The sequence below is a fragment of the Puma concolor genome, chromosome B4, assembly GCF_028749965.1.
Source record: "Puma concolor isolate L17-30 chromosome B4, mPumCon1.1.hap2, whole genome shotgun sequence".
NCBI classification, from domain to species: domain Eukaryota; kingdom Metazoa; phylum Chordata; class Mammalia; order Carnivora; family Felidae; genus Puma; species Puma concolor.
The window spans coordinates 27,964,521-27,985,740 of NC_141673.1; the positions used below are offsets into that span (position 1 = coordinate 27,964,521).

General features: G+C 43.4%; 1 protein-coding gene across 1 annotated transcript in view; it reads right to left on the minus strand.

Annotated features, from left to right (window-relative positions):
• Nucleotides 1–21,220, minus strand: part of PLEKHG7 (pleckstrin homology and RhoGEF domain containing G7) — a 64,835-nt gene that overhangs the window by 37,674 nt on the left and 5,941 nt on the right. The window contains 5 exon segments of the mRNA XM_086712671.1: nt 586–679; nt 5,642–5,688; nt 9,274–9,340; nt 9,342–9,407; nt 20,670–20,695. Of these exon segments, the coding sequence (XP_086568797.1) occupies nt 586–679; nt 5,642–5,688; nt 9,274–9,340; nt 9,342–9,407; nt 20,670–20,695 (300 nt within the window).

Consider the following 21,220-nt stretch of genomic DNA (forward strand, 5'->3'; position numbering starts at 1 on the left):
ACATTGTATGTTAACCAACTTGAGTTTAAGAAAAAAGTTATCTTATCAAAAAAGGCTTAGAGGGGCCCCTGGGTGGCTCAGTCAGTTGAGCGTCCGACTTTGGCTCAGGTCATGATCTCGCTGTCCGTGAGTTCAAGCCCCGTGTTGGGCTCTGTGCTGACAGTCAGAGCCTGGAGCCTGTTTCAGATTCTGTGTCTCCCTCTCTCTCTGCCCCTCCCCCACTCATGCTCTGTCTCTCTCTCTCTCTCTCTCTCTCTCTCTCTCTCTCTCTCTCTCTGTGTCAAAAACTAAATAAACATTTTTAAAAAAGGCCCAGAGATGTGAATAATAATAACTTTCCACATTTGTACAGGGATTTCTGGTCTATAAAGTGCTGTTATAGCCATTACCTTTGTTAAGATAAAATAGCTTCTCCCAGATTTCAGTGTGCATTAGAGAGAGCAGACCATGTTCTGCTCAGCCTCAGCTTGTCTCCTGCTTTCTGCTGGTATTATGAACAAGGGAATAATCTGACAACTTAAAATAATGACTACAAGGAAAAAAAAAAAAACCCAGCCTTGCAGCAAACAAGTTGAGTTACGTTATGGCAGTGGAACTCACAGTCCCTGAAGTCTGTAATTTTCACTGAGGACAGGCAGTTCTCCAGGTCAGGTATGTGCCTGTATTTGTCTTTGCCCTGCTTAAAGAACATTAGAAATAGGATTTTCAAACACAAATTCTTTAAGGACACAACTTTAGTAGCCACAGCATCTTCCATTCTCTAATATGCATGAGAAAAGATTGCACATTTTGTCTGTAAGCCACTAACACTTGAAAAGCCATTTCTGGGGCTCAGGTCATGATCTCACAGTTAGTGAGTTTGAGTCCTGCATTGGGCTCTGTGCTGACAGCATGGAGCCTTCTTGGGATTTCTCTTTCCCTCTCTCTCTGCCTCTCTCTCTCTCTCTCAAAAAATCAATAAACATAAAAAAATTAAAAAAAAAAAGCCATTTCTGAGTCATAGTCTGACCCATAGAACCACAGAATTTTAGATCCAGAGGACATTGACCACTGAGGATGTCTAGTCTAAGTATCTTGTTTTACTTATAAAAAGGAAAAAAATCCAAGACTCAGGACAATCATATATAGCAGACTCAGCAGACAGATAAACTTTAGTTTCTCTCTTGTCTTGTGGGAGACAGAACGTCCTTCTCAATCCTAACTTCTCCAAATACTGGATCATAGAACTTTAACAGAAGGTGCCTCTGATGTCTTATTTCAACTCATCATTTAGCAGATGACTAAATAAAGCCCAGTGTTAAAGGACTGTCCAACATGATAATTCTGTGCTAAAGAATATCAGAATATTCTAGAAACTCTAGTTTCCTTAGAATGGAACCACCCACATTTTTTGTTGTCATTGTTGCTATTGTTACAATTTTTTAAAAATAATATTAGTTTAAAAAATCTGATTACAAAGATAATCATGGTTATGACAGAAAATTTGAGAGACACACAAAATCAAAGTAACCCATAATCCCTATGTCTAGATAATTCCTGAAAACCTTTTTCTGATGGTATTTATGATTCATATTTAATGGTGTCATATTTACCCATCCTTTTGCAACTTGGTTTTTAAACTTAATATGTTGCGATCTTTTTATATTTTTATTTGACTCATTCAGTAGTCTGTTGCAACATCATGAATTATCCACTTAAACAGTTCATTTTACCAACAAAACCGGGAAGAAACGCTCATAACAATGTGGAGGGCTTTCTGAAGTCTACTTGGCTGCATTTCAAATGAATGTTTATCACAGATAATTTTTTAACTTGTTCTGTTGCCTCAGGGTGCATGATGTATGGTGCATAATGGCGGATCTAAGCAGTTTGGTGCAGTTACTCAACTTTACGTTAAGGAGCAAGAGAAGGCATGAGTTATCTGCCGTTGTGGGCAGACGGCTCCCTGTATATATGTGAAAGGAGAACTGTAATAGTTCTAGAATGTGCTCACGGGCTGTGGCTGGTTTTTCTGGTAGGGTTATGGCACTGGAGAAAGAAATCTATTAGAGGCTCATTAGCTTCCACAGTAGCAAAGGAATCTTGCAGCCAGCTGGAGACCTCCTACAGGATTTAGGACATATGCCTTTTGTTGCTGTCTGAAACCATAGTGACTGCATGTTGTGGAAATTAAAAAATCAGCAGGCAGTGGGAAAATAAAGAAACTGAGACAATAGAAGCAGTGTTGGAGCTATGGGAAAGTGGGCACCAGCCCTCCATCTTCAGGGGCACTCACTGTTACTTTCCATGGGTCTGACCAAAATGCTTGGTGGACATACCAGTGAGGAGGGAGGGGACAGTCATTTGAGAGGTCATATTAGCTCTTTAGGGTAACAGACCCATTGTTGGAAACCTTGTTGCTTCTGCTTTGGTGGTATTGGCTAGGAGAGGCAATGAGAAGCATTTGAAGCATATTTGAAAGGATTTAGAGGGTAAAGAAAAGGAATAAACCAAGGTTAATTTTGGGGTCTCAAACTTAATAATTAAAAGGTGGATGGAATGGAAGTTTGCAGTAGCCACTGGTATCTTGGAGCTAGAGTAAAATGGACATATGTGGATATCTACATTTTGGAGTGGTTGACAAAAATGACATTGAATCGGTAGGAACAGGCAAGATTTTTGAGAGCTCTGATAAGAGAAACGAATGAAGACTGTTCAGGTCTGGTCGTGAAGCCCCACGTTTAGAGAAGCAGGGCAATGTCAGGACCGAAACAGATTCAGAGCCAGATTGTCTGGGACTGCTGGGGAGGGGGCAAGACCCCACCCTACCATTTAAGAGCGGTGTGACTCAAGTAAGCTATTGAGCCTCTCCAAACCTTGACTTACCCATTTGCAAAAGGGGATAGTCATGTGACCTACCTTGTTGGATTGTTGTGAGAATTAATGAATCAACATGTGTAAACTGTGACATATATAAACAGGAACACGTATAACAGAATCAGTGCCTGGTAGCTGGAAACATGATATATGTGTTTGCTTTTATTGCTAATATTGTTTTTTTGAAGTTTATATATTTATTTTTGAGAGAGAGAGAGACAGAGAGAGAGAGAGAGAGAGAGAGAGAGAGAAGGGGCAGAGAAAGAATCCCAAGAAGGCTCTTCGCCATCAGTGTGGAGCCCGATGAGGGGCTGGGTCTCACAAACTATGAGATCATGACTTGAGCTGAAACTAAGAGTCAGATGCTTAACCGACTGAGCCACCCAATCACCCCACTAATATTGCTGTTGATCGTTGGGAAGAAATGAAGGAGAGAAGGAAGGATGGCAAGAAAGGAAAAATCTGTAACAGGTTGGGGGAATCCATTACAACATAGCAGGGCGTTTGTTATATTCTTGTGGATTATCATTTATGGAGATATGAATTACTTGATAAATAAGGCTCCAAAGATGAAGGAGCAAGAAGACAAGTCCATTTGAAGAGGAGAAAATATTGCATCCTTTTGAAAATGAGGCTTCAAGAAATGAATTTCCCTTCACTACTGAGAACATTTGCTGAACGTTTTGTCATTCCCCTAATTATTCTCTTTGTGGATCTCCACCACTGCCTACTCAACCTCCAACATCGTGCAAGCCATTTAGCACATTCTTTTTTTTTTTTTTTTTCTCATTTTCATGTCAGTCCAACCTTCTCAACTGTGGGTTAGGAGAGGGCATCTTGGAGTCTTAGATATCTAGCCCAGTGCTTGGCACATACAGTCACCTAGCACATGTGGAACATGTTGCTCCTTTAGGGGGAAGACTAGACCTGTCCGATTTAAGAATAGATTGGACATCTTCTAGGAGTAGACTTGTAGGAGCCTCCCTTCCTTAGGTAAGTCTCTCTCGTCTGATAGCACGTTCTATCTCCCTGGCAGGTCTTAGAACTTCCCTGCTCTGGAGGAGAGCTGGTGGGAGATTCCCCTTCTCCTGGCCTCTCACACCTGACTAGTAATGGGCCCTGCCTCCATTTTTATGAGGAAGGAGCCCGGGAAAGGCTGCACCGCAGGCAGTCTCAGATCTGCCAGGAAAACAGCCCAATCATGTCCCTAAAGAAGGGTTAAATGAGAATGAACGTCGAGCAACAGCCCTGGTGCAAACAGTGTCAGAATTGAGCCAGTAGTTTATGATTTGAAGCTTGTGATGTTTAGACTGTGTCCCTACAAACTGAACGTGTCTCTCCCAAACTTGTATGTCAAAGCCCTAACTGCCAAATGCATTGGTACATTTGGAGACGGGGCCTTTGGGAGGTAATTAGGTTTGGATGAGGTCATGAGGTTGGGGCCCCTGTGATGGGACCTGGGCGCTTATAAAAAGAGGAAGAGATACCAGTGTGCTCTTTCTCAGCCATGTGAGGCTGCGGGGAGAAGGTGGCCACCTACAAGCCAGGAAGAGAGCCCTCACCATAACCCAACCATGCTGGCACCTTGATCTTGGACTTCCTAGCCTTCAGAATGTGAGAAGTAAGTGTTTGCTGTTTCGGCCAGCCAGTCTGTGGTATTTTGTTATAGCAGTCCAAGCTGACGAAGACACTCATACAGATTTCTTATGCTTGAAAAAATTACGTGAAAGTCATTCATATATTCAGTTAGGAGAACAAGTAGTTTCACAAATTCCAATTAAAATAATACTGCCAATAATGTGGCCAGTACTGACTGAGTGTCTACCACATGCCCAGCTCTGTGGTAAGCTCCTACAAACATTATCTGATTTACTTATTTACTCATCATGACCACCTTATGAGACAGGCACTATTACCATCCCTTCCTTACAGGGAAAGACCTGAAGCTGAGAAAGGGTAATTCATTTGGCCAAGGTCACAGAGCAGTGGTCAGAACAGCATAGATTGGAACCCCAGAGGGCTTTTGATTTCGCCATAGGACTTATAAAAAAAAATCAGTGTGTGTGTGTGTGTGTGTGTGTCCACGGATGGCAAACTGATTGGACGCCATGTGGGTAGATTTTTTATTAGAACGAGGCACAGCCACTACCCATAAGGCCTACTGCTCTGCTGGCTGTAGGCGTGTCGATATGTCAATGAAGAAGGCCTGAAGGAAAGGCTGGATTATGGCCAGTCCTTGTCTGAGGTAGTAAAGAACCAGGGATCATTGATCTCGACTTATAACTCTTCAATAATTGATGGAATCAAGAATGAATTTTAAAAACCTATTAGGATTAATCCAGCTGGCTTTCCCAGAAGTAGATGTGTATGTGTGGAATGTGTTTCTGTAATAGCTCATTAATTTTTCAGCGTTCCCAATGTGCATGGCGCTGATTGCAAGCTGGGGCATACGCTTGTGCAAGTTTACTTCAACGAGCAGGCTGTTTCCTAAGCTGTATCAAGTTGTAAATCTGGGGTTGTAAAGCATCACAATATTAGGATTCCTTGTTTGTTTGTTTGTTTTTGCAGAGCTCATTAGCCACTGGCAATTAGCATGTTTCGCTGCACAAAATGGCATCATTTGGCACCTTCTGTGGCCACTGTTACGGATGCGATGATATCAGTTAAACTCCACGTGCCATCTGCTATCACGCAAAGATAAAGGTGGGATGAGGGGGCTCTTTGGCCATCTCTTACTTTCTTAGCTACCAGAGGCTTAATGGAAACAAAAATGACTATGTGCAACACTCTCCGTGCCTCTCTGGGAGAAACACCATCTTGGCTTTTTGGATTCTGCCGGGTGAAATGAAAGAACATATATTAGTAATTCAAGTAACTGGTGAGAGATCAGTACAGCGGTTTACTAAACCTGCCCTTTCAAATGAGCTCAACAGAATTTATCCTGCTTTGATTCTCCTCTTGAGAATCACAGAATGAATATTTATATTCATGCAGATGAGCAAATAAAGCAATGTCACAACTTAAAGGTCGGTGTCCTCTGGCTACCTTAAGGTGACATTGCCCTGCTTCTTTACTCTTGTAGTATTGTTTAGCGTTCTTCCCCCATCACTTGAGGAGAAACTTAGGAACTGCGTTAAAGATGTCCAGTAATTTCTTGAAGTCAGAAAGTCCTGTTTATAGCGTTCTACCATACACCAGGCCAGCACCTGCAACTTCAGTAGCCTGGCCAGACTTGATACATGGAGATTGCATGGACCTGATAATCCCCATGTGTGGTTAGGAGGACTCCTGAAATAGGAGCCCTATTGTCCTTGACCACCATCCAAATAATCCTTGGGAGTTTCTTTAAATTGAGAAGAAAGTCATTTTGGGGATTATCAGGAAGTGGGGATTAGATTCTGGCCTCTCGATTTTTATGTCATTTGCATCAACTTGCAATGCTACTCAGAAAAAGCTGGGAACTGTCTCTTAGGTTTAGACGAAATGCTCTGATGACTCAGTCTACAAAATGAATGTCTTGTGGGTCTGTCTCCTTTCTATTAAATTCATCAAGAGACTCTGCAGAATACTTCAATCAAATAGAAGCAATTACCCAAGCAGCATTTACTACAAAGGATGCGCTTGGGGGACTTTTCCTACTGGAACCCTGAAAGGCAACTGTCTAGCTGATTATCTCACTCATTCTGACCACCTTATTGATCTTTTTAAAGGGGGAGATGGTGGAATCTCGGTAGGGACGAATCAGCTTTGCAACTCTTAGCCCTCGAATGCCCAGTGGTAAATTATTATGTCCAATTTGAACGGCAATAATTGGGGTCTCTGGTCTTAGCAAATTTCTCTCTGCTTTTCTAACTTCGGGGATAATTTTAGGGCCTTGGGGAAGAGACACAAGTGTTCAGGAGAAGCTTGAAAGTCTTTATTGAATCCACAATCTTATTATCTGTATCAAATACTGAGTTTTGCTGAAACAGAATCTCTATCAACAATGTCTTTATTTATTTATTTTTTTTAAAATTTTTTTTTTTCAACGTTTATTTATTTTTGGGACAGAGAGAGACAGAGCATGAATGGGGGAGGGGCAGAGAGAGAGGGAGACACAGAATCGGAAACAGGCTCCAGGCTCTGAGCCATCAGCCCAGAGCCTGACGCGGGGCTCGAACTCACGGACCGCGAGATCGTGACCTGGCTGAAGTCGGACGCTTAACCGACTGCGCCACCCAGGCGCCCCTCAACAATATCTTTAAATGACACATTTGCACATCAAAGCTTGAGAAGCACTGCACGTACTATGATTTTGGGACTTGGAGACTCTCTTCGAAACTCCTTGAAAAGGAGATGCGGTGGGGTACCGTGGAAGATGTTGCATATCTTATACTATGTGGTATTTCCCGTGATGGTAGGCACACAAGAAAGAACAATTAGTATGATTTAGAAGCACCATGAATGGTGCAGACTTTCCTGGGCTCCTTCCTGACATAAATGCAGGCAGGGCCAGTTACCGCTGAGGTCTGAGGTCCCAGGGGAAGGGACATCTCCCACTTGCTCTTCAGAGGGCCCCCCACTAAGGGCTGCGTGGGAGATCGAAATATGACTGTGTTCCTTAGTGTGGAGGTTCCCAAACTTTTTAGCTGGCATCAGAATCAACTGGAGGTCTTGTTAAAAAAAAAATAGGTTGCTGTGTTTGGGGCTCCACCCCTGAAGTTTCTAATTTAAAAGGTCTGGCATGGGCCCCAGAATCTGCATTTCTGACAGTTTCTCAGGTTAATATGGAAGCTCTGCTCTGGGGCCACCAGCCTTTGGGAAACACCGCTCTGGGTGTTAATCCATGCAGAGCATTTGCTCTGAAAGTGTACTAACTTGTGCTAAACGTCTGCTATGTTTAGAACGAGTTCTAATTTCTAGGGATCTGTCCTTGAGTAGATTGCTTAACCCCACTTGATTGTTTCATTTGGGTTATTATGTCCTACGAGACAGTACATGTTCATGTGGATTTGTTATGCCCAGAATTCGTGATCCCCAAAGACCACCAGGGAGCCGAGTCCGATGCAAAAGCAGAAGAACCTTTATTCGAGCTAGCGCGAGCTCAATCCCCTACCTGCACCGACGCAGCGGTGAGATACCAGGGAGAGAGAGCGAGTTTCAAAAGCACAAAGGTTTTATTGGGGTCTAGGGGCAGTTGGTGAGGTAATGGCTGTGGCCTCAGCCAATTGGCTGGGGAAGGGTCAGAGTCCTGTTATGCAGGTCGCTGGGCGTGTTTTGATTGGGAAGTTTGAACAGGTGAGTGGGAGGTTACTCAAGGGGAAGAGGCATGGTCGGCCAGCATAGGCCCGCCCCTTCAGATTGTTGTGTCATATAAGACCGAAGAGGTGAAAGGGATCCCTAAAGAGTGAGGAGCAAACAAATGTTAGCTATGATTTATTCACTAGTGGCTTCCTGGTTCCACACACAGAACCTGCCACTGCCCATGCTGAGTGGCCGAAGCAAGCTGGCTGGAGGGGGAAGGGGGGAAAGGGGACAGAGGGGGAGGAAGGGTATGGTTAGCAGTTAAAAGCCTAGGTGCCATTTGTCTGACTCAAGCCGTCTGACACCAGGCCTAGATCACTTCCGAGTCTCGCTTTCCCCCTTTTGTGAATGAGGAATGAGCCTGGTGTTGTCAGGGGTCCAGGGCTTCTGGGGGTGCCTTGAAGGTGAGCCTGTGGGACTTTGCCCAGCTTCCAGCATTGCAATTCCACCTGGAGTGGATTTCCAAATAAGAATGCTTTTGTAAAGAGGGCGCCGCTAAAAACAAAACCCGTTTAAAGACTACCAGGAAGGATAACCTTCAGCTTTCAAAGTTCACCTTCAGACTCATGGAGGATGTCCCCAGAACAGCACGATTGTTCTTTTCTTTCACAACCAAGTTGAAGATGCAGACAATTTAGCCCTAAACCTGCCCCTCTCTAATCTGCTCTAACAGTAATCTGTTGTCACCAAGACCTCTGCCTCCACATGCCACCACCCTGGATGGAAAATCAGTGCCAGTCTGAAGGCCAGGAGGGAGGTGGGGTCACCAATACAACAATGATGGGAAGGTGCCCCCCAGCACAGAGAGAGCATTCTGCTCCCTGATGGTGACTGTCACTGGTGAACCTATTCTAGGTCCTAGACCTGGGGTAAATTATTTGACAAGAGGAGATTTTGCGAGAAGACCCATACCTTATACATCTCTGTAAGTTAACGCCTAATACCAAGACTGGTACTCAGCTGGTTCCAGTAATTCATGGCCGATGCCTGTCCTGTTTGGTGACACATGCATTCTAACTGGTTGCTGCACACGTTCTATTAGTTATGAAATATTTTGAAGACCCCCTTCCCTACTCGTCACAATAGCTGTCCCCATGACATGTCTGCAGTGAAAGGGGAAGGAGCAAATGGGACCTGAATTCGGTAGCAGAAGGGGGTGGAACAGGTAATCTGCAGCTACATCTGACACCGGAATGTTCCCATGGGAACACCTCAAGTCCAGGGAAGTTGAGCACTGCAAAACTCTGCCTATGCTCACAGAACCTGTGCTTGAGAGATGAAAGGAGAGCTTAGAGCTGGCACACAGAGAGGGTCCTCCCTTGGGCCTCCTTTGGGCATCTGGAAGTGACTACTAGCCGCCTGGTTAATGGCCGCTTTCTCAGAAGGACTTGGAGGCCACTACACGTTCCAAGCACAGGAGGGCTGTGATCTCTCTCTCTCTCTCTCTCTTACACACACACACACACACACACACACACACACACTCACTCACTCACTCGCATGTACTCAACACCTTTGGGAGGCTTATTGACCATTCACGATTTTGATTGACCTGCAAACGGGAGAGCTCACCTGGAAATGTCAATGCAAACATACCTGACTGAAATGTTCTGACTCAGAAGGATACCAGGAGAAAGCCCTCAAAGGCAGAAGTGTAAATCATGTGCAAAAGATGCACACTGCCTCCCAGGTGAGTAGGATCCATGGATGTGGCCACCAGCACCCCCCTTGGAATCCAAGTTATCTAAAATGTATGCGTGACCGAGTCCTTCTTGGCTTCAGACACTTCAGTGGCTCTTTGTCTTGTACCAGAAAGACATGTTTTTAAGCACACACATGAGCCTCTCATGACCTGGCCCATTTACCTTCTTGATATTCCTTACTCTGCAATTTGTTTTCTGGATACAGGGAATGGATTGTAATTTCCACACAGAGCGGCCCACACTGGCGGTGTTTGCCCTCTTCCTGCCCTCCCCAAGCCCGACTCCTAGTCATCTTGTGAGATTTAGGGCCAGGGATTATCTGTTAAGTAACTTAAAAGGGAAAATACTTCACATTAGGCTGGTGTTTAATTAGCTGTGTGCCCTTGAGTTTTAAGATCTGTTTTGACTTGATCTTTCTCTGGTCTTCTCCCTCTTTATTATCTTCATTGGAAAATTTTAAGATAATGGTGCAGGTACTGCTAGGCGCTAACCCAATGTGTGTGCTCTCCATTTTTCTTGCTACAAAAACCCTGCTTTGCTTGGCGGCAGGTGCAGAATTAACATGCTGACTTGCTCTGAGGCCATGTGACTCAAATATGGCAATGAGGTTTAAGCAGGAGTTGCAGGATGCGGCTTCTGGAAAAACTTTCTCAAAGGGGACAGAGTTGGTAGCTTCTGTCTTTTATATATATATATATATAGCCATAGGGGCGCCTGGGTGGCGCAGTCGGTTAAGCGTCCGACTTCAGCCAGGTCACGATCTCGCGGTCCGGGAGTTCGAGCCCCGCATCAGGGTCTGGGCTGATGGCTCAGAGCCTGGAGCCTGTTTCTGATTCTGTGTCTCCCTCTCTCTCTGCTCCTCCCCCGTTCATGCTCTGTCTCTCTCTTTCCCAAAAATAAATAAATGTTGAAAAAAATATATATATATAGCCATAATATATATAAAATATATATATATAATATTTATATATATGGTATGTTTATTTATTTTTGAAAGAGAGAATCAGAGAGCAAACAGGGGAGGTACAGAGAGAGGGAGACACAGAATCTGAGCTATCAGCACAGAGCCTGACATGGGGCTTGAGGTGAGGCTCAAACTCATGAACTGTGAGATCATGACCCAAGTCATGACACTCAACCAACGAAGCCACCCAGGCATCCCTGATCTTTGCTCTTCTTGTGGTCTGGAATATGGCTTGATATCTGAAAGCATACCAGTGGTCTTGCAAAGATAACAGCAGAACAGAAAAACAGAAGGAGCCTGGCAGGTTGCTGACACCTGGCCTGGGCTCTGGTCATATTACAGGAGAAACACTCTTTATTTGTCTAGGTCATTCTAGTTGGATTCTGTTACCTGCAGGCAAATGCTATCCTGACTTACACAGATCTCTCCATCCTGGACTTCCTTCTCTAAGAACAAGGTCATCTTTTGGCATTTGGACCTCTTGTGACTCTTTTACCGTCTATATATGATGAGGTTTCATAATAAGATCATTAGAGATGATTCAAAAATCATTAACTTCTTACAATTCTCCCCTTCTTGCTATTTGCCAACCCAATGCCTATAGTGGTTATGAGGATAGAGGGGGCTGAATTAGGAGATGGAAAAGTTACAGTGATTTGAATGAGAAATATATTCTAATTTCATTGGATGTAAGATAATTAGACTGATACATAATAAATGAACAGTTTGCACATCCAGCCAGGAATTTTCACAGTGCCATTCCAAAGCCATTAGATAACATAAAATGCTGGGAGCCTGTAAGGGGATCCCTGAAAAGAAATATTAGCAGTTTCCCCATTAAATTTATACTTCTCTTGATAAAGATCCTAGAAGCATATGATTAGAGTTGGTGTTTGAGGGGATAGATGAACCTGGATTGGATGGGGCATGGAAAAATTTTAATCATGTGAGTGAGAAATGTAACGTAGTTGGATTTTGGGGGAAAGGTTTACCCTTGAACTTGAACTCTAGATGTTTCATAATCTGGTGAGTATCAGAAGTTTGGTAGTTTCCTAAGATTCTATAAGCTATAACTATAATCCTATAACTACTCGTGGAATAAAAGGATGAGTCTTCCCCAGCCATGTCTAGGCTGGCTTGTGTTTCTCTCCCCTGCTTCCATAGTTCTCTGGAGTGATGGTTAAGAATGTAGAGACAAATTGTCTGGATTTTAATCTTAGCTGTGATTGAGGGAGTTAATAACCTCTCTGGGCCTGATGTTGCCATTTGTGAAATGTAGACAATAATGATATTTACCTATTGGGTGAGGACGATTGAAGTTAATCAACATAAAGCACTTAGATCGGTGTCTGGAACTTACTTAGTAAGCTGTCAATAAATGCTATTACATTGCTTACTGAATAAACTGTGATATGACGTTCTATTTATTCTACTAGATTGCCAGCTCCTTGCCAAACATGTCTTATTTCTTAATGTAGTGAGTATTCATTTAGTATTCAATCCATCGTTATTGAGGCACACGAATGAAATACCTCTCTGATGTTGCCTCCCTCGTGGAAAGTGTCTTACTTTATAAGGTGGTTTGCAGATTTATGTCTTATCTCCTCCCTTACCCTAAGCTCCTAGGTCCTGTTCTAAATCCTTCTGTTTAGTATGATCTCAACAAACATTTCTTGAATAAATGAAACGTAAGCATTTCATGTGAGGGTTCTCACACGCCCAGAATCGTCATTTGTCGTTTCCTGATATGAACTCTTGCAGAATGTGTAATCCAGTGATAGCAAGCTGCTCGCTGTTCTTTAAATGTACCCTGCCCTTCACGTCTCCACACCTTGGCTCAGGTAGCTCCCATCTGCCTTCCGATCTCCATTTTGCCTGGCAAACAAACCCATATACATGTCTAAATTCCAGCTTTGACTCTCTTCCTCCAAAAGTCTGTTCTGATCCTCTCAGGAAGAGCCATCCCTCTCTCTCCCTCCCTCTTCTACCCTCACCTTGTCTTTTTACTCTATAATGATTTCAGGAAGGCTCATGCTGTGTCTTATATATTACAGAACCCAAGTACCTCGCATAGCACTTGACATAGAGCAGGTATTCAAATAAGCTTCTTAAAGGAATAGACACATTGATCTATAGAAAGATACACAGACAGTCCTCTAATGAATGTGCTTTCCCATTCTCAGTCATAAATAAATAATCATATGCATTCACAACAACAAAGTGCAGTATGAATCCTCCTCCCCCCTCCCCCCCGCTCTCATTAGAGGTAGTTAAATTACTCTATCCATTTCTACCTTATCCAGGATACCTTCTGACATAAAGCATCCATTTAGGAGCACACAGGCCAGGTTTGGGAGATCAGTTTGCACATATGGAGCAGAGGGAAGACAACTGACTGGCACAGGCCTTGAGCCCTGACCTCGGCTTTGTTGCCTTGGTGTTCAAAACCCAATGATGCTCATTCTGGAAAGGTGGGCATGCCCTGGAAGGGGAAAACAGAATCTGTGTGGACATGGCCCTTTTACGTTCATAAGAAGCAGCCATGGGTTAATAAATATCAAGAACCACAGGGTAATTATATGAAGACCTAGGAAAACAATAAGAAAGAACATCTGCATAAAGTAACATGAAGAGACACGAATTGGTATAGAAAACCTGCCCCTGCATCACCCATGCCTGGCAATGGATTAGATTTCTGGGTACTCTCTCAAGAACCCCATGTCTGTGGCAGCCAGGCCTGTTAGGATCATTGAATTAATGACGTTAATGCAAATGGTTGCAGAGAATTCAGAATGACTTTGAATTTAGGTCTCATGGTAAGAGGGGTGTTGGTGATTCCAAACTGGTTATCTTCGTTTTGTTCTTACAAATAGAATTGCTTTCTATGGAAAAATGGCATGCGTGCAGGATCCTTGTGTCTAGTTCTGGACTGATTATTCACTAGAAACAATTACTGGAACAAATTCAGAATTTTTTATTTCCCTCCCCCAAACAAAATGGTGTGTGCATAGGGTAGTGGCATACTGTGTGGAAGGGGGTGGAAGGAAGGTTTTGCAACCTAATTTCCTCACAGAGAGGTCAGACTAGGAGATGGACTAACAATAAATACAAAGATGTTTGGGGTTTGGGGTGTGGCTGGCAGTCTGCTGTCTCTGTGTAAATACAGTATAACTTATGCTGCCTTTATTTGTTTGGAAGTGCACAACTAAACAAACATCCTTGAGAAACGCATTTTTCTTTTTTGTTTGCTCGTTCAATGCTTGGCTATTCTGGTTATTTGCTTCAGGATGAAATTCTGGACCCAGGAGGTTGTGTAACCAGGTACCTGACCCAGACTTTGCAGCCCTCTTGGGCTGGTCGGCCTAACCCCCCTCCCCTCCCTCTCCACCCCACACAGCATCCAGAAACCCAAACACAACCACTCTAATCCTGAGTTGCGTTGCCCCAGGGGAGTCATATCCCAAGGGACTAGTCCCATAGTTGCTGGAATAATCTTGTCTCCTTTCTGGTACCAGAACGTCTCCTTATTCTATCTTCCACTGAAGATTCAAAGGTCCGTGGTGTGGGCTGGGACAGCAACAATTTAGAGAATCCAGAGAATTCTCCTCCCACTGCTGAGCAGGCCACACACCCATGCATCAACAGTCAACAATGAGCCTACTCTTACACGTTAGTGCCAGAAAAGTTTCTGGCTGGTGGAGATGTGTCCCCAACCCCCATACCGTGGACCTCGAATGCATACACATGGTAAAGAACAGATTGGTCTTGGTAAATATTTTATTCTAATTTAAAATCAGCTGGCACTTATTGGCCACTTAAGTATTTTAACATCATTATCATGTAGATTTTCCCAAGCACCCTGCAAAGTAGAATTTACTGTTCTCATTCTAGAGCCAAGAAAGCTGAAGCTTATAGGGAAAGGTAAACAACTTACTTAAGGTTGCCTTGCTAGTGAACACAGAGCCAGAATTCAAAGTTTAAATATGCAAGTTGGACTTGTAAATAGGGGGAAGAGAAAGATACTACAAACCATGTTAGAGCACTACATTTATTTATTTATTTATTTATTAATTGATATAATGATGGTTACATTGGGTAGAAGAGGAAACAGAGTGGGTTGAATGGAAGCTCCTCGAAAGATAGGTCCATGTCTTAAACTCTGGAACCCGTACCTGGGATCTTATTTGGCTTAAGTCTTTGCAGTGTAATTAAATGAAAGAACTCGAGATGAGATTGTTCTGGATTATCTGGGTGGGCCCTAAATCCATCTACACGTGTACTAATAAGAGACAGGGTGAGAATAGACATAGAGAGGAAAGAAGGTTACCTGAAGATAGAGGCAGAGATTAAAGTGGTACAGCCCCAGCCACGGAACACCCGGATGAAGAAACAAGGAAAGGTCCTTCCTTAGAACCTTTGGAAGGAGCCCAGCTCTGCCAGTTCCTTGATTTTGGATTTCTGGCTTCCAGAGCTGTGAAAGCGTAAATTTCTCTTTGTTTAAGTCTCCTGGTTGGTGGTAATTTATTATAGAGGCCACAGAAGACTAATAAAGGGGGTAGTGCGAGTGAGTGGCAAGGGCACTGGCCAACTTGATTCCCAACTCTGACCTTCATTACGTTTGACCTTGGCATGGGGTCTTTCTGGGCCTCAGCTTCCTTATGTGGAAAACACCTGTAGTGAGACCCTTTCTGTCTCTGGTGAATCAAGGATTTAGGAGCACTGCTCTCAGTTTCCATGCCAGTGGCCAGTGGGTGGGAACAGTAATTATACGGTGACCTTTATCTTGGCAGAAATGTTTGAAGATGAATAATTAAAGCTCCTCCTTTAGAAATATGACTAGTGCATCACTTGCATTTTTTTGCAATGGGCTTAAACCAAGAACTGTTGGCTTCTAATTCCTGGGTGCAAATTTTAAAGGAAAATAATGAAAAATACTAGAGATTACGGGGGTTACCTGCTGCCCTATGGTGATATGTGTGTCTTAATGACGTAAAAATCTTATTGAAGGTACTATATTTTGGATAAGGCATAATCTAACTCTTCCTCCTGCTATGAATGTTGCCCAGTGGTTTCTTTCTTACCAGGCAAGCTCATCAGGCTGCATTCCTCAGATGTGATATCCTTGCCTGATAGTAAAATTCATGGTAAATATACCTTTTCCAGCAGGTGGTTTTCCAGTAATTGTGTGACTAGACAAGGTAGGTATTCTATGTTAAGAACCATAGTGTTTTACTCTATGCAAGAGAGAGAGTGCAATTTGGAATGCTTGCTTAGAACTATGGGTTGATTATACAAGAGGAGCAAATTAAGAAACAGCAACAATCTTAAAAAATATCTATCTCCTTTTATTTTTATTTTTTCTTATTTTTTAATTTTAATTTTTTATTATTATTTTTAATGTTTATTTTTGAGAGAGAGAGAGAGAGAGAGAGAGAGAGAATGAGCGGGGGAGGGGCAGAATGAAAGAGAGACAGAATCCGAAGCAGGCTCCAAGCTCTGAGCTGTCAACACAAAGCCTGACGTGGGGCTTGAATCCACAAACCGTGAGATCATGACCTGAGCCGAAGCTGGACACTTAATGGACTGAGCCTCCCAGGTGCCCCTAATTTTATTTTTAAAGAGAGAGAATAGGCAGGGGAGAGAGGGCCAAAGGGAGAGAGAGAGAGAGAGAGAGAGAGAGCGAGCACATGAGCTGTGGAGAGGGACATAGGGAGAGAGAGAATCTTAAGCAAGTGCCACACTCAGCACGGAGCCTCACATGGGCTTGATCCCACGACCCTGGGATCATGACTTGAGACAAAACCAAGAGTTGGACTCTCAACTGACTGAGCCACCCAGGCGCCCCAAATATCCCCTTTTAAAATAATCAACAGAGAAATGACAAATAGATTGCCAGTCGGTGAAATCTGGGATGTATTTTTCCATTACGAGTCTCAGAAGATAATTGGGAATGTTCCTTTTCCTGTTTGACTATAATTTCCAGCTCAACTTTCTACCAAAAGATTCCATTTTCTAGAATCCCACTGAGACTTCAGAAAGGACAGGGAGCCTGTGGCTCTTGTCCAGGGCCTGATACATAGTGGCCCCTTCATGAATGTGGAGTGAACATACAGAAGACTCATCCCTGACAAGCCAGTTTCAACACAGAACAGAGCCAGCCTGTAGAGTCTCATCAGTGTGGAGAACTCCCAAAGCTGTGACCTCCAGGGCTCACCCCGCAGTAGTTACCAAACACACGTGTGGGCCACCCCCAGGGCAGCTGCTGGTACTGGTAGCTGCCCGCTCTCACCAGCTTTTCAGGCTACTGTCCTTGTGGAATGGAAGTCGCAATACAGCCCAGGGGGAAGAGGCAATACTTGTGCAAATGCCCAGCAACTCCAGGTACACTTAAGAGAGAAACACAATTCAGACTGGGAAGATGGGGAAGGTTACAAGATGCTGGAGGGAGAAAAGTACCGGTGGAGAAAATATACAAAACACAAAAGGGATCATCATACAATTTCCCCTACCAGGCTTGTCCTAACTTAACTAACTCACCGACTAACTTCCTTTTTTCTTAAATAAACATGCACTATGCGCCAGGCTGTGTTCTAGGCACTAAGGATATAGGAATGAACAAAACAGACATGATCCCTGCGTACATGGAGCGTCCGTTCTAGAGGAGCCGATGCCAGTGGAAGAATAACACATGGTTCCTGCTGTGAAAGGAAGCTGGCCGACAGCCTTGCCCTCCAGCCATGCCCTCCAGCCATGCCCAGCTCAGCCTCCCTGAGACCCCAGTCTCCCCTTCTGACTAATTAACAACATGCCGTCTATCTTACCACAAAGGGCAAAAATTTGCAACTATATGAGGTGATGGATGTTAACTAAACTTATGGTGGTGATCATTTTGCAATATATACATCTATCAAATCGTTGTAATATACACCTTAAACTTATACGGTGTTGTATGTCAATTATATCGCAATAACATGGAGAGAAAAAGAGAAAGTGCAATCCAGTAAAATATGATGCTGTGGAGTGTGAAATCTTTCAAAAAAGCTAAAAAAAACCCCAAACAACCCAACAATCAATATACAATCTATTAGTCTCTAGTTAATACATTTCTAACAAGCTTCTAGGCTCTGCAAGAGCCCGGACAGGGTGTTCTCCCTCTCGGGTGCCACCCAAGCTTTAGAGACAGTGCTACGTGTATGTCAGGTTTTAAATAAAAGTCTGTGGAGGATATAACATTGTGTTGAATCTAATGTTCAGACACCTCAGGTGAACTTCGGGTGATAGACCATTTTACTCTCAGATCAGAATATCTTAGAAAGAATAGGTCCATAACTTGCATACAGGAAGTGCTTAATGAATGAATGAGTACATGGTTTAAAAAAAACCAAAACACTAATATTTGTGTTGCTCTATTTACCACATCCAAAGCCTATTAGATGAGTACTATTTGCATCCCCATTTCACAGGTGAAGATTTTGAGGTTTTGAGTTAAGAACCATGCCTGAGACCACACTGCCAGAGAGAAACAGGGTTCAAACTCAGGGAGTTTGATTCTAAAAGCTCCCTAACACTATGTTGTGCTACTTCAGATCTGACTTGAGGGCGTGGGGGTGGGGGATGTCTTACTGGCATTCAATGTTTTTGTCTGGTTTCTTCCTCGAGAGATTTTCGAATACCTTGCTATTTGGGTTTTGTGCCGATGTTACTGTTGTAGGGCTTTTTACCACGATACTCAGGATTCATTGTGTCGCCGCTTCAAAGAAAGAAGAGGTGGACATGAAATGAGCAGCAGGCAAAAATTTATTAGAATATAAGATTAGAAAAGAAGAATAGTAGGAAAGCTCTTTATACAGAGAGGGGACATTCCAAAGTGATGCCCCAGGAGTATAGGGGAGGGTCCTTGTTTATAAGGTTCTGGTCACCACCCCCTCCCTTCCCCCTTGTTCCTTCTCAGGTTCTACCCCGAGAGCTCTAGGTGCTGGGTTGTCCATTCCTGATTGGCTCATTTCCATTGTATGAGGGGTGGTCTGGGGCCATACTTAGGTCTTTTGTCAAATTCCTAAGGGAAACCTGACAGGGAGTAGGTGGGGTCTGTTACATTCTTAAGAGGAGCCTATGCCTGAGGGGTTTGCTGTGGTCAGACACGACCAGCATGGTTCCTAGAGGTGGTTTGTCCATTTCCTTTTTCAGCTTCAGGGAAGACTGAAAAATTAAGTGAGGCAGATGGCTTTCTGTTATAAATTTTAAGGGGGCTAGAAAGATCTCCCTGCCCATAAAATCTCCCTGTTTGCTTCCTGATGTTTAAAATCCCACCAACGCACCTTCATCGCTTGGCCTCAAGTCATGTCCTCTGTCAAAACACAAACAAATCAGGGATTGATAAGTGACACTGTAAGTCAAGCCACCTGCCAGCCTGCCTGCCAACCGACTAAGTGACCGAGGCATCGTCTTACAAAGATTAAAGGTAAATAAGAGGTCTCTGCCCTCAGGAAGGTCTTGACTCTGGAAGCGGACAAATGGAAAAGAAATGCAGCAGTGTCTTAGACATAGGTTTAGGGAGGAATTCCTCCCCCAAAAGGAAAGGATACACTGCTCTACTTGGAAAGATGAGCACAGATATCCCTTAAGCCTAAAGTCCTTCACACTTTAGTAAGAATGAACTATAAAGATTTTTTTTTCCAGAAGGAAAAAAAATTTTGGTGATAGGAGGTTTGGAGTGAGTGTGAGTGTGAGTTCAAAGGAATAGTACAGAGGGAGAGAGGGAATGGCAGCAAGAAAAAAAAGTTCACGAAAACCTGGAATCAAGGTCATAACCCTGAGCTGATTTCAGAACTGAGATGAGCCTGCTCAATTGTCAGGCCACATGTTAAAACCCCATAATAAAAGAAGAATCAGTATTTTTACAAAAGGGTTCATGTCTATTCTATAAGGCAAAAAATGTTGTGACTGACTGATACACATATAGGCAAGCACTTCTTCATTGAATATCCTAGGGGTCAGCAATCTTTTTTAATAAACTGCCAGGTTGTTAACATTTTAGGCTTTGATGGGCACTATGGTCTGTGTAATGACTGTAGTGCAACTCTGCCATTGGCTTGTAAGAGCGGCCAAGACCAGTTTTCAAATCAGAGGGTGTGGCTGTGTTCCAGCGAAATTATTTATGAAAATAGATGGAGGACTGAATTTGGCCCAGAGGCTGTAGTTTGCTAGCTCATGGTTTATATCATTTAATAGACATGTTATTTATTCATTCATTCATTTATTTTATTAAAAACACTTTTTTGAGAGAGAAAAAAACAGAGCAGGGGAGAGGGGCAGAGGGAAAGAGAACTTTAAGTAGGCTCATGCTCAGTGTGGAGCCCGACACGGGGCTCAATGTCACCACCCTGAGATCATGACTTGAGCCAAAATCAAGAATCGGACACGTAACTGACTAAGTCACCCAGGTTCCCTGCCAAGTTGTTCCTTTGAATTTACCAAAACTAGTTCTGTTATCATCTTACAAAGATTCTGCATGTCAGTAAAAATTACCTGCATGCTATCTTTTGCAACTGGCTGGTTGTGTCCTATCACTTAAACTGTATGTCTGGTAACTCCATCTTATAACCAGAGCTGCACACAGATTTTACCTGCTCTAGGAAGCATTCTTTTTTAAATTTTAATTTATTTTAATGTTTTATTTTTGAGAAAGAGGAGAGAGAGAGAGAGGGAGAGAACGAGAGGGGGAGGGGCAGAGAAAATCCGAAGTAGGCTCCAGGCTCTGAGCTGTCAGCACAGAGCCCAACATAGGGCTCAAACTCGTGAACCGCATCATGACCTGAGCCGAGGTCAGATGCCCAAACTTGACATCAAGACCTATAACCTGCCCTCCCCAATTCTTCTCCTCCCTCACCTGTCTGCACATGGTTACCTAGATTGGTTGATGGAACTATCTGCCAGCCAGAGATGCAAGCCAGAAGCCTGGAGGTCATTCTTGACAACTTCCTTCCTCTCACCCTGATGGTCTACTATTCACAAAGTCTAGATGATTCTACCTCCTAATACCTCCTCAACTGAAATACTTCTTTTTAACTCCAGTGCGTTCATCAGAGCCTAGCCTACTAACTTCTCATATTTGAACATTCTAATTGTTCTGCTGGAGTCCTCTCTCACCTTAATGTCATGTCCACCCTATATCCATCTGGCCGTGTCCGTCCAGTCAGTGGTTTCAGACTGCTCTTAGGGTAAGGAACAAAATCCCAAACACCCTATTAGACTCTGCATGATCGACTCTAACATCATCATCTTTCTCTGAGACTGCTCTCTCTTTCCCTTCCTCTGACACACCTGAATCAGGTATTATTTTAGAGCTTTATTCTCATTTGTGTCTGTAGAAGATTTGTATCAATAATTCCATTCTTCACCAACTTTTGTATCC